Below are 18,485 nucleotides of genomic sequence, written 5' to 3'. Positions count from 1 at the left end.
TTCGTCACGGTACAATTTGCTGAGGTTTTATAGATCTGCATTGTTTTTCCGAAATCACAAAAAAGTATTATTTTACATGCTAAGTGTAAGAAAAAGGACCTAAACTGTAAAAAAAAAAAAAAAAGTACATACACTCCCTGTCAAAAGTTTTGAGACAGGTTCTACTTTATTTGAATGAGAAAGTGTCCTAAAACTTTTGACAGGAGTGTACATCAAAAATCTGTATTTCTATAGTAAAGCATTTTTTTTAAAAGATGTGAGCGTCAAATTATACAGCTGATTACTCTGACATATTCTTGGTTACTGGATGGAATGATGGAATGAAAAATGCTAAATTACAGACAATAATTTGTAAAATCACAGAACGAATGAAATAATTCAGATGTTAAACACAAGAAAAATAAAAAAATAGAATGTTATAAATAAATAATGTCCACAGTAATCCATTCTTTCACAACTTTTGACCATAAACTTACACTATTTTCGGTGCAAAAATATCGCTACTGTACAGATACTGGTTGTTAACTGAAAGTGAAATTAGCACATAAAGGATTTTAAAAATGGCAAATTATTTTTAACTGTTATTTTATTCATATCACAGGAAAAAAAAAACTTAATTTACATGTTGACTCAAACAGCTTAAACATTAAATATCAGCATTTTTAAAAATGGGATTCATTCTTTTATGATGTGTAGCCGTGAAAGTATAAAAACAAGTTAATTTGCAGATATTTTCACTATTGCTTATTATTATGATTGCTATCATTAAATAAATATATGAACAGTTAATTTGCAAAAACAGGCAACTCCGTTTTCAGAAAATACATTTTTTATTGTTTACTTGAGATAATAACAATAACAACAACATGAATAATTTATTTTTTCTCTATTTTGTCATGTATTTTTCTACTGAGTCAAATCCACTCAACTTCCGTTTGATCGATATTATCTCAAGTAAACAATAAAAAAGTTTTCTGAAAATTTATCAAAACTGAGTTATCTGTTTTTGCAAATGAACTCTTCATATTCGTTTTTTAATGTTACAGTATTCCACAGTTCTTCGATATATTTTTCCTGGCATCTTTGCTGCCATTTTCTGTTTGTTTGTTTGTTTGTTTTTGGAGAAGTTGCCACAGTTTTTCTCTGAACTTAAACTGTCACAATGTCTTCTGTCTCTTCGTGAATCCTAATTTGATGATACCATAACAACATCTTTGTGACTTTGGCTGCAAATTACGGACTCAAAATTTTACACAATAATGTTCATGCATTTTTTTTATTTTTATACATACACTACATATAAAACCTAAAGAAAGGGTCCACATAAAGGCAACGAACTGATTCCAGGCGACACAGAACAAGCAAAAAGCCAGAAAAACACATGCATTCATGTTTTTGTAACCCTACTTGAACAACAAACTTCAACACGACAAGAAAATTACACAAATTTAAGAGCTGTTCCACTCAGGAGGGCGAGGAAAAAAGAGACTCCAACAGGGCACAAGATCCATAATAACAGCTGCTGTTCCATCATATACGCCGGCAGAATAATAATCAGCAGCGACTGAAGCTTTTCAGCAAACCTCTCATCACGGGCGTCAACAACAGCGGACAAAATGGCGGCGAGAAAGAGACGAAACAACGGAAACCTGCAGAACAAACGCTGCTGGAAGGCGGAGCTGGTGGCCCTGGTTCATGTTGCTGCAGATCAGGTGCATGAAAACTCACATATTCAGTAGAAAGTGGCGGGAAAAGGTGCAATAATGAGTAGACTCCTCTGTAAAAAGTCAAAAAATGAGGCGATGATGTTGTCAAAGGGAAGAAAAGCTGGACAGGCTGCAGACAGGTGATGGAACGATGAACATCTGCTTGTTCTTTTCGTCCGTCTATATGCCCATTTAGCTCTGTGTGAATGTCTTTTATTGCATAACGGTGCAGTGAAGTTTGAGAATCGGTTTTATGTTGCCCTCTAAATAAATTACAGACTTTACTTTCTCCACTCTGACAGCAGCTCAGCAGCTCCAGAAGCCTTAAACCCAAACAACGTCTGGCCTGAAAGTGGCTGAAACCAAACCAGAGACACTATTATGAAGAAAGTTTGACATGTTTGGGCTTTTAATTGAGTTAGCTGGCCTAACGAAACCTAAAACCCCAGTTAGAGATACGTTAGTTATCAACCTTCTTTACTAATGGGTCAAACAATTTTAAGAAAACTTCCCACCTGACCCTCTCAGATTTTGCTAAGTTTTTACATACATTTAGTACATTATATATGATGGGAAAATCCCAAATTTGAATGCTTTATTGTCATTAGTTTCAAAGTTATGGCCATTTGAAGTAGGTAGGGGGTACCCTATTATTGCAGCCAAAATTAAGACTTGACATTTTCGACCATTTTCAGACTTCTATAACTTCTGAACAACAAAAGATAGAGATCTGAAATTTTCAGAATCATTTCACAGTGACCTATAGTCCTCAGAAATGTGAAAATATTTACTTTATATTTATAATTGCATGTTACAGAGAATGACAAAGTTGCGATTTTATCCATCACGAACGTCTAAACTGCTACATTTGGCCACCCATTACACAAAAACTAATCATCATATCCATTAGAGATTTTATGTGGTATAATGTGGCTATCTAAGGATTGGATCTGTATAAAATGAAAGTGCTATGGTATGTAATGCATGAAATATGAACAGCTAAAAATCAAAAATATCTGTCCCACCTTCGGATTTAAAGGTCAACATTAAACATAGAAGGTTTATAGAAGCAAGTTGTGCTTGGTGTCAAAATTTAGGGAAATTCCTGTAATTTCACATGATGTCTTTTATTGTTTGATACCACCTATCCCACATGCTGATATTGACCTTTGAAAACTGTGGGAAGTTTTCTTAAAATTGGTTGATTTCATACGGAATGACCCTTCTGTATCGTTGCCAGATAGCGGCACGGCGTCACTGTAACCATGACAACCAGTGAACACTACATCAGCTGATTGCGATCCTACTACAAATCCACCTCTGAGGACTTATCAGGACTTATCCATCAGAAATGATCCAAGGAACAGCTGATTAAATTGTGGGGGTGTTTCTGAGTCCCATCAGTTCCCGCTACATATTTAGGTCACGTGATCCGGTATCTGTACATAACGTGCACATGCAGAACACACGCCTGTATTCAGCACAAGGTCATGCTGGTTTTTTTCAACATTTCATGATAGGACTGAGCAGCCTTGGAGGAGGACTGCGCTCCGAGTGCTTTTCTTGTTCCGTGAGTGTTCTTTCACAGTTTTGATGTCTTCAGTATTAACCTACGATGTAGAAAATAATTTTAAAAAATAAATATTAAAACCACTGAATGAGAAGGTGTATCCAAACTTTTGGCTGGAACTGTATTTACAGTGACGTACGATGCAGCTTATTTCTAATTGTCAGCTGGTCTGACTGTCTCATAATGACGGATACGTGGAAATCACTGCAGTTTGTGGCAAATCGCAGTAAATTTTTACGTTTTTATTGAACAGTCTCTTACATTTCCTAGTGTGTGTTTTACAGGTGAAGCATCAGACTTGGCTGCAAATCAGGAGCAAACTTCACAACATATTTCTGCATCTTTTACTCAATGCATGCATGTTCCTGTTGCAACATGACACACACAGTTTTCCCATTTTCACTGCACATCTTTGGATTTCTAACAAGCAGCTCAACAAGTTTGCAGATAAAACATCAGCTGAGAATCTGGTGAAGAACTGGAGAAAAGGTGGAACTTTCTGCAGCTGATTTAAATCCCAAATTCTGGACAGAACCTCCTCCAGAGCAGTTTAGAAAAACTCTCCCTTCATGCTCCACCCGTCTGAATGCATTTAATCTCTTCTGCAATCTGTATAAAGTCTGCATGTTCAGTTTTTCCCAGAGAACCTGCATGCAGCCGGCATATCAGAATCAGGAACCGAAACCTGAATATCAGCACATCAGCAAAAACACAGAAAACCAGCAAAACGTTTTCATTTCAGCTTCCTGTGTGATGAGATTGTCGTTCTGTCTGCTGGGATTTGAATGAAACACGTCTGGTGACAGATTTCATCCTGAGATCAAGGACAGAGACGTTTAAAAGTGTTCTTTTATAAAACAGGGGAGGCGTTTCCTGCTGAAAACACCACAGTTCATTACCACACAAAGAGGCAGTGAAGGCATCGTATTTTCACGCTGCCGCTTTTATACCATTATTTATTTTTTATTGAGTGCATAAAACATGAAAAGCCCCGCGGTGATCCAGCAGAGAGTCCAGAGAGAGTGAGGTGGACGTGAAGACGGAGCTTTGCAGCATAAATACCTCTGCTGTTTTCATCACAATAACCTGATGTTTATTACAGCTTATTATCTTTATAATGACTTCTTGTTCTATTGATGCTGCTGATTCCAACAGCTGCTAAACCGCCTTCTGTTGTTCTGTGATAATGACAAGAAACATCTAATCTGTTTGATTTTATTATGTTCTGTTTGATCAGAAAATTAAAATGTTTTTACAGGCGCAAAGATCTGCAAACAAATATATATTTTTAAGGATATTTGCTTCTGTTTGACAGAACAATTATGCATGTAAAGGACTAGTTTTGTAGTAACTGTTATTTTCTCCATTTTTTCCTGTTTTGTTAAATTATAATATGAAATAAGATAATAACAGCAAATCTATTATTTAGATAATAATTAGGAAAATCACAGAAAAATGATTATTTTACATGTTTAAAATAGAAAAAACAGGTTAAATCATGTGTAATATCCATTTTTAAAAAAAGAAAATATTTAATTTTTTACAAATATTTGCCTGCATTGACAGGGTTTTTTACTCCATATTTTGTGGTGCCTTTGCTGCCAGATTTTCCATTTTTAATGGAGTTTTAGCGCGGGTTGACATTACTTTCCAAAATTATGTATATCAGGGATAGAAAAAATTTAAAATTAATTCTTCTAAATTTTACAGATTTTTCCAGATTTATTAAATTACAGATAACGAGTAAAATCACAGAAAAAATAATATTTTACAGGTTAACTTCAGGAATAAAAAACAGGCCAAAACATGTATAACATAATAATATGTTCTTTTACAATGTATCGCCATTAAATCATTCTGGTTTAATGTATGTAATCAAAAAAATCTTTATTTTACAAATATTTGTCATCATTGACACTATTTTTTATTTTTTTTTTACAGTTTTTGAACTTTACAGAACTCTGTGGTGTTTAATGTATTTTTTCTGGTGCCTTAATTTTTTACAGTGTGGGTTGACACTGCTTTGAAAAAAGCATTAAAAAACTCTCTTGAATGAGTTTTTAATATTCTTTTGTTGGTAAATCCCCCCTGTTTTTATGGATCCTTATAAATAGTGCGCTGTAATTCCATTGTGTTGAAATTAAATGATAAATGTGACTAAAAACGGGGCTGACAGTGTCCCTGCGGCACAATGACGCATTTTTATTCTCCATTTGGTGTACGATATTTAATTTACCAACAACCAGGCAGCGCGTTTGTTTGTTTTGTTAAAATATGATCCTGTGGTGTTTAAGATGAGAAATGATCAGATTTCCTATATTCTCGCTGGTTTAATTCATTCATCTCTGACATCTAAAACTTGTGATTCAGATGAAAAATCCCTCCCTGAGCTGCAGATCAATAATTCCCTCCTCAGACCTTCTGTGTGTTCATGACGCCACATAAACTGATCCTCGGTGAGAATCCAGCATCACTACGTCTTCCCTGCACAGAAGAAGAAACAGAGCCGACACGATGAATGAATGAATGAAACAATGAATGAGTCGCAGGAATCATCAGGAATTATCTTCATGATTTAAATCAGGCAGCAGGTGAGCTTTAGTGGAAATAGCGCGACATGCAGACGGATTCTTACTAAAGCTGAGTGTTTATTCTGTGATCTCAGTAATAATCAGCGGGATAATTGAATCAGAGTCGGGGTAGAACTCATTCTAACGGCTGGAACAGAGATCCAAGCAGCTGTTCTCTGCACTGAGACAGCTGGGTTTTAATTACTATTACACTGAGAGCAACCAGGCAGGAAACGAAGCAGCTTAACGAGAAGTGAAAGTCCACTTTAATGTGCACCGGTCACTGCAGGTCTATCAAGATTCTCCTCATGACAAAAGGAACATTTTTTAACTCTAATTTTTGTCCAAATTACTTAAATTACAAATAATAATCACTAACATTGTATCTAAAAAATGTTCTTTTATGCAATAATGCAATTAAAATAAACAAAAAATACTGTTATTTTACAGATATTAGCTGTCATTTAAAAGAAACATTAGGTATATTAAGGACTGAAAAATAATTATTTTTTAAAGTCTATTTTTTCACAGATTTTCTGTTTTGTTAAATTTCAGGATTTGTTTTATAAAATTACTGAAAAAAAATTAATTTACGCATCGATTATAAAAAAAGGCCAAAGCTATGCAATATTTTTTTTACATGTAGTAATCTGCTCTTTTACAATGTTTGACTGTTTTTGCTGTATCTGAGGCTACGTTTACACGAGGACCATCTTAACAGAAAACGCAAAAGTGGCGTCTTGTCATTTCACGTTTAGACGAACGGTTTTGAAGGAAATCTGCGTATATGCGGTGACTCTATAGTGTGTGGAATTCGATTGGATATGCATGCCAGGCAGCTGGGTGGCGCTGTGATAAAACTCCGTCATGTCTACGCGCATGCGTACTATCTCCCTTTTCGGATCTCCGCCGCGGTAAATGTTCATGAATGGAATCTGTACAGATTCTGTACGTTTGTTGCTACGACTCCTGTAGTGTACATAGAGCTGCCAGAGTTGCTTGAAGGTACAAAGGATGGAAATAATCACATCTTTGTTTACGTCCTTGTACCGGCCGGCAAACCAAAGCACCGGCGCACGTATGTGACGTAATCGGGTACGTGACGTGGTCAGATCTCGGCAAAGTTTTTTTTTTCTGGCAAAGTTTTGCGTTTTGCTGTTTAGACGGAAACGTAACGGCGGAGAGTTTTCAACTTTTCCACTCTGGAGGCCGGTTTCAAATTTTTGCGTTTTTAAGCCCCCAAAACGCCGTCCTCGTATAAACGGTAGGGTGTTTTGTTGAAATAATTTGACGTTTTTCCCCACAAACGTCCTCGTGTAAGCAGGGCCTAAATCTGAAAAAATCCTGGTATTTTAAAGTAAAAATTACACATATTAAGGATTGAAAAATAGTAAATATTGTTTTTAAACTGATTTATTGTATTATAGATAAAATGTTATCAATCACAGAAAAAAAGCCAAAAATTCCTTTACGTGTTGACTATTTAAAAAATAATAATAAAAGGGACAAATCTGTAGATAATGTCAAATTTTTAAAAAAATCTGTAATTTTTTTTTTTACAAATTGTAATTTCTTCTGTGCAATGTGTGACCAAAAAAAAATACAGTAACTGTATTTAAATAATCAAAAATATAATTATTTTACAGATATTTGCCCTTATTTTCACAGTGTTTTTACACAATGTACTGTAAATCCATCTTGTTTAAATTAAAGGATAAAGTGACGATAAAACGCGGATTTTCTGCCGTCTGTTCTGTGTCTGACTACGTTGGAGGTGATGATCGACGGTTTGAACGAACGCCAAACGCAGCACCAGAGACAATTAATGCATTATGAAGAGATCCAGCCATGAACATGACACATATTTTAGTGGTGCTGCTGATGTGTGGTCACAGTCTGACGGAGGAACATATGCAGAGTCCTGACAGGTCGTTTGAAGCTCTGCCTGTTCACCGTTCAGTCTCTATCAGCTGCTACAGCAGGTAGATAGAGCCAGTAAACCGTCTCCCTCAGGCAGCGGGACGACCTCGGAATACCAAAACGCTGCTTTTTCTACAGGACGGAGCAGCAGAGACGACCAGGTCCCTGAATCAAACCGCCACCATCAGTCCTCAGCGCAGGAACAGAAACATTCAGAGATTAAACACAGTTTAGAAAACGCTAAAAAGCTGTACTGAATGGACTCATTAAAGGCTCATAAATCATTCAGATGAACGCTGCAGGATGGTGGAAATTCCTCTTTCAGCATCAATTTCCCCACATATTAACTTTTTCACAGCAGAACACTCTCTGCTCCTGTGTGAGTCTAAATACACACATTCTGACCTGTTAGGGGGTTGGAGTTATTAGGCAGCAAGAGAACATTTTGTCCTCAAAGTTGATGTGTTAGAAACAGGAAAAATGGACAAAAAAGGATGTGAGCCAGTTTGACAAGACGGCTAGGCCAGTGCTAGGGCTGCAGCTACCGACTGTTTTAGTAATCCAGCCTTCTATCGATTATTCTGGTGATTAATCGAGTAATGGGATTCCACTGTGGAGGTTTCCTTTTACATAAAAGAAGAACATGCAGATCACGCTGGTATTCCTCCTGGTTTACACTGTTCTTCTCACAGATGTGCACGTCGTCGTTAACAAAACTAAAAAGTGCTTAAAATTATCCAAACCTCATCAAAAAACAACCCAAATTACTAAAATTTATCTAAAATTCGTCCAAAATTACATGAAAATTGTTCCAAACGACCGAAGTCGTCCAAACCGCATAAAAAATTGTCCAGAATTCCCCAAAATCAGTCCAAAACGTGCGAATAGAAGAAAGAAGGTGCAAAAAATAACATGTCCTTGTGTCTAAAATGACTGAAATGTGTCCCAATTTACAGTCAAACTGTGTCCTTAATGACTGTAACATTGTCAAAATGATTCAAAATTAGTCTGAAGCTGCATAAATCTTGTCAAAAATCTTTTTCTAAATGCTGCAGATGACTAAAACTTGTCCAAAAAAAATTCCCAGACCTCCAGCATCTGTGGGATGTTCTGATCAGACAAGTCCAATCCATGGAGGCCTCACCTCACATCTTCCAGGACTGAAAGGATCTGCTGCTAACATCTCGGTACCGGATACCACAGCTCACCTTCAGGGGTCTACTGGAGTCCGGGCCTCGGTGTATAAATCCATATATAAGTCGCTGCAGTTTATTTCTTCCAGTATCATTCTGTCACAGGTTGAACTTTATCAGATTTGTCCGTTGGAGTCGATCACATGTGAAGAGAAAGTGCTGCGGTGAGCCTGTATTTTATGACATTTCCTAATCTTGTTTCTCTTATGAAAAGCCCACAAATCTCAGCCACAGGAGGATCTGCTTTTCAGAGCTCAATAATGCCGTTTGTCTCTGCCGCTGTTCTCGTTTTGACCTCTTTCTTCCCCACATAACTCTACAACACTGCAACAGACAGAACACCTGCCAGATCCACTGAAAGACGTCTTCTATCTGCTGCTTTCTTTGCACCTTCCTGCCGTGTGAAAAGAAGACAAATCAATGTGATTGAGTGAGGAACTCCGAGATGTCACGGCGACGGCGGACGGATGATCCTCGGCTGATTGATTGACGCCGTCTGTGTTCATAAGAGACGCTCACCGATCCGAGGACGAGCAGCCGGAAACAGAACGGTGACCCACGAGCACAACTCAGACCTGAGACAGGAAATAATTTATCATCCGGCCTCTGGAGACGGGGCTCGATGCAGAGACGCTGCTCGTACGTCATCCACGAACAAGATGTGTGTCCGGCACGAGGATTAAATGTTCTACAGAGGAACAAGAAATCACAATGCAGCTGCAGACGGAGCCAGTTAGCATTCATGTGCAGTCTCCGAGGGTTTCCTGTTGCATTTTTACTCACTGTGGGCTCATTTTTCACTGCAAATAAAGTCCTCCACCTCTATGGAAACAGCACAACCACGGCTAGAAGGAGAGAAAACTCACAGAGGCCTTCTGTGCAGTTTGACAATTTAAAACCAAGCAAACGGCCAAAGAAACGGCTAAAATAACTGAGTTTCTGGGCATTTTTTACCCCTTTTTTCCCCTCACTATGGGCTCATTTTTCATCGCAAAATAAAGTTCTGCACCTCTACGGAAACAGCACAACCACGACTACAAACAGAACAACTCAAAAATGCCTCCTGTGCACCTTGACAGCATAAAACCAAACACGGTGAACACTGTCTGTGCTGCATTCGCTTCATTTTAAAGGATTCCTGCTTAGTTTTACTACGCATGTTTGTTCCATGTTGTTAAATCATGTCTATTCCCTTTTTATTTATTTCACTCTTGTGCATCAAAAAAATAAATTCGAAAACCAGAACAGCAACACAGCTTAAACAACCTGCAGTCTCTGAGGCTTTTCTGTTGCATTTTTCCTCACTGTGGGATCATTTTTCACTACAAATAAAGTCCTGCTCCTCTATGGAAACAGCACAGCCACGGCTAAAAGCAAAGAGAACTCAAAAATATCTGCTGTGCATCGTGACACAGAAATCAACAACAACAGCGAATATTCGGATACCAAAATTAATATCCGGATACCGCCGTAGTGAACGAATATTCGGATATTCGGGTCCAGCCCTAGTCGTTTTCGGGGTTCAGAGGATTAAATTGGTTTTCATAGAAGATTTTACATAAGAAATCCTCGAGGGCTACTTTCACACCTACTGTAGCGAAAAATCAAGTCAGCAAACGTCTGAAAGTGATCTTCATGCCTGAAGCCAACTCACAAACACACACACTACCACACACTCTGCCTTCCAGCGGCTCAGTGACTCTGTTGTCACTCCTGAATAGAATCACATCGTACTTCCATCTACATCAAGTCGCTCTGCTGGAACTGAGCTGCAGCTGCACGAGGGAAGAGTTGCACAACACTGAAAACCTATTACTGTACGTGCACACACACACACACACACACACGCGCCCTCACCACAGACACGCAAACACAGCAGAAGTGACTTTGTGCAGCCGTGTGGAGGACGTTCTCCGATTTATGTCTCCGTACACGCTCCGTTACCGCGTCGTAAAGCACAACCAGCAACTAAAGGAACTTGTTTACCCCAACAAACTGAAACGAAAACAAATGGTTGACATTCCTGTCGTCATCACGCAGCACTTTCAGCCTAATGCCAGAGAGTAATTCTAGCCGGTGGCCTCCTTTATCTCTGCTGTGGTCTGCACTGCTCCAGCTCTGTCATGTTGGCTCCAGCATGCAGCCACTTTAAACGGTGTAAACAAACGTTAAGAACAGCATTTGAAACCGCTCTTCTTCACCTTCCTCCTTCCTCCTTCCACCTGCTGGCTCACAGAGGCTCTGATAGCAGCTAGAAGGTAATGATTTAGTAATTAGCTTTGGCCTTGTTGAGTCACAGAGTGTGCAGCGAGCAGCGGCAATAATTTCCGCCTATTTTTAGCCGATGAGAGGCTGTTATTCTGGGGATGCCCAAAAAGGGGCCACTGGCTACGTAAGTGTGTGTCTGTGAATGTGTTTTTGTCTGTCTGTTCGTATAAAAACAGGGGCTCTCCTTACCCTCTATGGACGGAGCTTGGTCCTGCGCCGCGTACAGCATATCCTTGAACGCCTGGTGAGGAAAAGGAAGATTAAAAATTATTTCCTGCAAACAGTGAACCAAAAAACACACAAAAACTCACTGCTTCACCCTCCTGGATGTTCAAGTTCACAGAGTTCATGGATTTTGTACGTATAGATGGTAAATGTGGGATGATTTACATGAAATATCTTCTAGAAAACGCTTGATTTCAGTTGTTGCTGCTGAAGGTGGCTCAATAAGTCAGCAGGTTTAGGGGGAAATCACTTTTTCACACAGAGCTACAAAGCTGTGAATAGTTTTTTTCCCCTTAACAAATAAAAATCATCATTTTAAAAGTGCATTCTGTGTTTACTTTGGTTTTCTTTGATGATCTTAACCCTCGTGTCGTGCTGTGGGTCAAATTGACCCGTTTAAAAGTTTGAAAATGTGGGAAATGTTTGAACACTTTTTGGTGGAAAAAATGAAATGTTAAAAATGTTTCTTAAGAACATTCACATAAAAATCAACCACAATCCAGGATTTTTTGTTAATGTTCCTAAAGAAAATTTTACAAGTTTTATAGATATATATGTAATCACTTTAGATATTTTTGCAGGGTTTTTTGGAAGATTTTTACTCATTATTTGAAAATATTTACAAGAATTTTCTTGCCAAATTTTGGGATTTTTTTAAAGTAAAACTTTTAAGGAATTATTGGAATTTTCTTCCTGAAGGTTTTGCAAATTTTCAGAAATTTGGGGGATTTTTTTGCAGATTTTTTGGCTTTTTTTCAGACAAGGAAACAGCATTTTCTAAATGAAGACAACAGGAGGGTTAAGGGGGAAATCCTGTCACCAAACTGTCTGTTTTCCTGTCTGCATGCAGGTTTACATAAAACCTGCTGCTTGTGTAACATAACGTGAGCGATCAGTGTGAGAAACCCAGCGTGTAGGTGGACAGAAATCCACACTGCTGCTACTAAAACATCCACTCTGACTCTCCAACACCAAACGCAGAAGAGGAAACATTTCATTTTCCATCAGAGTCTCTGTCTGGTCTGACAAACATCACAGGAGAGCAACCGGGCGGCTTCGGCTCAGACTAATTCCTGGCTAACGAATACCGGCCGCCATAGCCGGCTAATAGGTGGGAAATAGAAACTGGGGGGGCGTTCATTAAGGTGGAGGCATCGCCATGGTGACGGGAGGAGGGGGGCGGGGCGGCTCTCTGGGGGATTCTGATGAACCTGCAGCCTCGGCAGTAATCAGCGCTGAAACCTGTAGACAATAACTAATGCAAACCTACACTGTAAAAATACTGAATTTCTACTCTTTATTTTACTATTATTTATTCATGCTTTCTAAATACCTTAAACTATTTATATGATTACAAAAAACAGACTTTGAATTTGTACATCTAATGTGAAATATTAAAAACCTGCAACTTATAATAAAATTTCCATTATTTTCAACATAAACAGGCTAATAAAATGCATTTGCGATTAAGAACAGTTGAGGCTTGCAGAAAGTGCTAATGGACTTAGTGTTATTAGGATATCTTTAAGGCATTTTACATTTAAAAACTGCTCTTTTTAAAATCAGATTCAGGAATCTGAATTTGAATGATGTGGAGCAGGAAATATCAGCCATGACGCTGCAAGCTTTTATTTTTGACGCATATTATTACGCACAACCAGTGACGTTTCTGAGCAGGAATCTCAGCCGGTTGATGTGTTTTCTTTGTTTATTATTATTATAATAGTGGTTCTTTTAATGTTCTATAAAAGTCTCATTTCATGCAAAGTAAAAACTAATAAATTTATATTTGAAAAATAAATTCTCAGATTTCTTGTCATTTTCCTTTTTATTTGCTACACAAAACTTATAAATTCAAGTTACTATTGTAAATATAATTCTAAAATTAGATACAATTAGTGTAAAATAACAGAAAACGAATAGTGTTTCTGCAATTTTGCATAAATTTGTTTGTTAAATGAGATAAAAATGTGAAATAAATGTGCTTTTATCAGTGTATGGTGTCTCTAAACACTGGCCATGTAAAAAAAATATATAGTTTTTATCCTTAGATGTACATAATTTATGTATAAGTGTAATTATCTTTCATTGAATAACAAAAAAGACAAAAAATACACATCATTTCATATAAAATAAGGCTTGAATATGTATTTGTTATTTTACTTTAGGAAAATTACTGTCTAAACAGTGATAATGTATAAAAATGTAGTTTTTATCCTTAGATGCATAAAATTTTTGTATGTGTCTATTACGAACAAACAATGTATGCATTTTGGTTTTATACATGCAAATATCCTTCACTAAACATTAAAAAAGCCAAAAAATACACAATACACGTAATTTTATGTAAAATTAAGGCTAGAATATGTATTTTCTGTTTACGATCTATGAAAAATTACTGTCTAAACAGCGGTAATGTGTAAAAAAGTCGTTTTTATTATTAGATACATAGAACTTATGTACGTGCCTATTACTATTGTTTTTTTTAAATGTAAATATCCTTCACTGAATATTAAAAAAGCCAAAAAAATACACATAATTTCATGTAAAACTCAGGCTAGAACACGTATTTAAACATGGAAAGTAGCTGTATTGTTCTTAGATGTCTATTTTCTGTTATTTTCCTGTGTTTTTTTGGTGCACCAGCTGCTGAAATATCACCGTTTTTATTTTATAGCGTACTAGAAGCCATTAGTTGTAGTGACCCTGCATTAACATGATGACTCTCAGTCACAAACACTGTCACTGCGTCACATAAAGAGCCTCCTGTTGATTAAACGCTGTCTTTGAAATGAATCCTTTAAGAGCGGCAACGCATCGAGCGTTACGGACGTATCTGAGGACTGGAAAGGTTTCCTCTGTGATGCTCGATGCTCGTTGTTGAGAATCAGCAGCCTCAGAAAGCCGATGGATCACTTGAATGTGCAGCTAAGTGGATCCCTGAAAGACGAGTGGGGAGGATGGAGAGAGGGGAGGAGGAGGCAGCAGAGGGCAGGTCTGGTCGGGGACCAGATGTCCTCCCAGTGGGGGAGGAACGACGAGGTGAGGATGGAAGGAAGGAGGGAGGTACAGAGGAGGAGGATCTCAGCGGTCGGCGTGCCGTGAACGTTGTACACATAATGTTCAAACACGCTGATAAATCACACTTTAAACCCACTCAGTGTGGATTATCTGTGGATTTTATGCACAGTTTTCATTGTGCAGGAAACAAAACAAACCTCACCGTGGATGTTCAGGAAAAAAAAGAAAGATTAAACCTGTTAACCCTCTTGTTGTTCTCATTTACAGGCACCAAAAAATATTGTTTCCTCATCTGAAAAAAATCCAAAAATTCAGCAAAAAAATTCCCCAAATTTCTGAAAATTTGCAAAAAACCTTCAGGAAGAAAATTCCAATAATTCCTTAGATTTTATTTAAAAAATAGCAAGGAAATTCTTGTAAACATTTTCAAAAAAAATCTTTAAAATATCTTAAATCATTCCATATATATCAGTAAAACTTCTAAGATTTTCTTTAAGAACATTCACAAAAAAAAAAAAAAAAATCAACAAAAAATCCAGAAAAAAGTCATTGGACTTTGGTTGATTTTTTGGTGAGTGTTTTTAGAAAACAAAAGTTTGAAAATGTGGAAAAAAAAATATTTTCACAGTGAAACTTCTTTGAATGTTTTTTTGGTGGAAAAAAAGAAATTTTAAAATTATTTCTTAAGAACGTTCACAAAGAAATCAACCAAAATCCAGTGGATTTTGCTGGATCTTGGTTGGGTTTTTTTTTGTGAATGTTCTTTAAAAAAATTACAAGTTTTACTGACATATATGTAGTCACTTTAGATACATTTACAAGTTTTTTTGGAAGATTTTTACTCATTTTCTAAAAATATTTGCAAGAATTTCTTGCCACATTTGGGGGATTTTTTAAAAATAAAACTTTTAAGGGAAATTTTTAAGGAATTATTGGAATTTTGCAAATTTTCAGACTTGCAGAATTTCTGGATTTTTTTTTCCAGACAAGGAAACAATATTTTTTGGCGCCCCTAAATGAAGAAAACTGGAGGGTTAATGTCATCTTCATTAAAAACAAAACAGCTTTTATTTCAGACATTTCTAAGTGACCTAAAAAATTTTAAAAAATTAGCAAAAAAATCCCCAAATTTCTGAAAACTTACAAAACCTTCAGGAAGAAAATTCCAATAATTCCTTAAAAGTTTCCCTCAAGTTTTATTTTTAAAAAAAATCCCGAAATTTACCAAGAAAATTCTTGTAAATACTTTCAAAAATGAGTAAAAATCTTCCAAAAAAATCCTAAAAATATATAAAGTGATCACATATATCAGTAAAACTTCTGATATTTTCTTTAAGAACATTCACACAAAAAAAAAAAAAATCAACCAAATCCAGCAAAATATGTTGGATTTTGGTTGATTTTTTGAGTCCTTCCCTTGTAAAATGATGTTGGGGGTGGTTCATATTGTTTTACTGCAGTTTTATTCCTTTGTGTTACATTTCATTTGTATTTAAATAAAGTCGTGAACAAACGGTGATCAGAAACTGAAATCAAACACACATCTGTCGTTTACTTTGAATTGTAAATCAGAGTCTCTACATGCTCTCTCCTCCTCCTCCTCCTCCTCCTCTGAGCTCACACAAGTGATTAGACTGCAGAGGTAAAAGCATAAGTGGCCTTGTTCTGCCGCCCACACACACCTGCATCTCATTCCTCCTTTGTACCTGCGCTGTTCGCTGCACTTACACAACAGTTGCTGAAGATTAATTCTAAAACTCTCCCTCAATTAAGACGCTTCACATCAGCCGCCGTCCTTCAGTGTTTTGGCACGAGCATCCAGAGTTTGGCGGGAATCTCACAGCTCGGTACCAAGCAGCTGTTTAGCATAAAGGTTTAGAAGTCCGCTCCCTGAGGATGAAGCTCACACACCTAATTACCCGATCGCTCAATCGCCTTGTCAATGTTTGCACGTTCCGATGAGGTTCCCGGCTAACTGGGGGCTGGATTTGTCCTGCCTCATCTGCATGGAAACCGGCTGACCAATCTGAGCCGATACCCGCACAATAGAGCGCTCAAAAAAATAAATAAAGAGCTAAATAAGCGGCCAGCAGGTTAATTAATGGAACCAGCAGCACACAAAGGCAAGAATATCACTTCAAACCAGCAGATAAGTACACGGGCAGCAGAGATGGAGCCGCTGTGGAAGCGTCTTTACGATAACCTGCTGGAATTACGTCATATAACTGAGTAGATGCATTAAAAAAAAATGACAATACAGCAGCAGTTTGGGCCACGGTGCAGAAAAAAACACTATGAAGGATGCAGCTCCACAGAAAACCCACAAAAATCTCATTTAAAGTCTGTTTTTATGACTTAATCATCCAACTCTCGACCTGTTCTGATGTGCTGTATTGTCTCAGGGAACGTCCGATTCTCAGGTGAGATGTCCATGTTTGGGCGTGACCCTCCCCCTGCCCCGCCCACCCAGGAGGCAACGGTGTTTATTGAGGTCAGACAGACACAAAGACACATCCTCGCTCCGCATCCTATATATAATTCAGATTTCAAGAAGAACACAAAGCGTATAGACAGAAGAAAACGACTCTCTCGTTCTGCATAATTCAACAACGGCGAGTCACATATGTGGTCAGAAAAGCCTAACGCTGACCTTGACTCCATGTGAAGCGCATCTTTCATATTTCTGGAGCGTGCACAGACCTCTAAAAGCATCCCTAAATGGACAAAAATGCATCTAATTCCAACAGTTGCTTGGTAATCTTGCAAAAACGCTCTGAAATAATCAACCGAAATGTCAGATTTGAGGTTGTCAAATGAGTCGAAACTGTTGCAGCACCAAAGACAGATGACAGAGAAAAAAATCTATCACCATCCATCTCAGGTCAGCGAGAGCGACGCTGAAGACTGGAGGTGTAAAATGGCTGGTATGGCCATGCATCTGTCCCTCCAGTCTGCACGTACAGAGACACCACACAGGCTGGATGTTCATTTCTAAATTAAACCCTCCTGCAGATTTGACCTCTGTGCAGCTTTTTCCACTCAATATTTCCTCTGCTTTAATTATTCTGCAGCCTGATGATGTCTTCATTGAAGCTGAGAAGATCCAAACTTAATAATAATAATAATAATAACACTCAGGGCATGTTACCAAAATAAAACCAGCGCTTGTGTTGAGTCTGCTGCTGCAGCTGAGGGGGAACAGAACGGGGGTCTTTGTCTATAATTCATGGAGCTAAATGGAAGTGAGCAGCCCGTCCTGTCGCTGCATGTCTGCGCTGAAGCTGCTAATGTGCAGACGGAGTGTAAAGAAGAAGAAGAAGAAGTGGGGTGAGAAAATACAACACTCCTCAAGTGCAGAACAGCAGCCAACAAAGAGCTTGTGTGCACACAAAGATGCTCCTGGATCCAGAAAGCAGACGGAACATCACGTTGGACGCAGCTCTGCAGCTTTCCGTTGATTGAAATGCTCATTTTTTTCACTGCAAGATGCTAAAAACACAAGTAAATCCTCAAATTCTAGCAAAACTGTGTCAATACATGTCTGTTTTCAAACCTCAGGTAGAAAAATAAGCAAAAATTTAAAATGCTAATTAGATTTTTTTGCAGAAATCATAATTGGTGTCACCTTTGTGCTCATTTCATGTGATGCAATTAATAAAAATCAAAGCACAATGCAGAAAATGAGACTTTTTCTTGGACTCATGATGGACAATAAGCATTTTTCTATCTTTTTCGTGCATGCAACCTATTAAGTGACGGAAAAAACACTAAATAATGACAAAAAATGAGAAGAAACACTTCAAATGAGACTGATAACGCTCATTTCTGCAAAGAATTATTACAAAGAACTCAAATCTGTGAAGAAAATGTGAAAAATCAACACACAATGAAAGCTACAATGAATTATTTATGGAGCTTTTTGAAAATATCTGGTTTATGAATTGTTAAGATGAAGGGAAAACTGATTTTGTTAGTTGTTCCAGCTTTAAAGTGACTCAGCTGTTTGGTTAAT

General features: G+C 37.6%; 1 protein-coding gene across 1 annotated transcript in view; it reads right to left on the bottom strand.

Moving 5' to 3' along the window:
• Positions 1 to 18,485, bottom strand: part of xpr1a (xenotropic and polytropic retrovirus receptor 1a) — a 133,951-nt gene that overhangs the window by 114,740 nt on the left and 726 nt on the right. The window contains exon 2 of the mRNA XM_051947732.1: positions 11,417 to 11,468. Within this exon, the coding sequence (XP_051803692.1) occupies positions 11,417 to 11,468 (52 nt within the window). The remainder of the gene's footprint in view (positions 1 to 11,416; positions 11,469 to 18,485) is intronic.

This window comes from Acanthochromis polyacanthus, chromosome 4 (genome assembly GCF_021347895.1).
Source record: "Acanthochromis polyacanthus isolate Apoly-LR-REF ecotype Palm Island chromosome 4, KAUST_Apoly_ChrSc, whole genome shotgun sequence".
Classification (NCBI taxonomy): domain Eukaryota; kingdom Metazoa; phylum Chordata; class Actinopteri; family Pomacentridae; genus Acanthochromis; species Acanthochromis polyacanthus.
The sequence above is the reverse complement of the archived record's forward strand: the minus strand, read 5'-3'. Positions and strand labels throughout refer to the sequence as shown.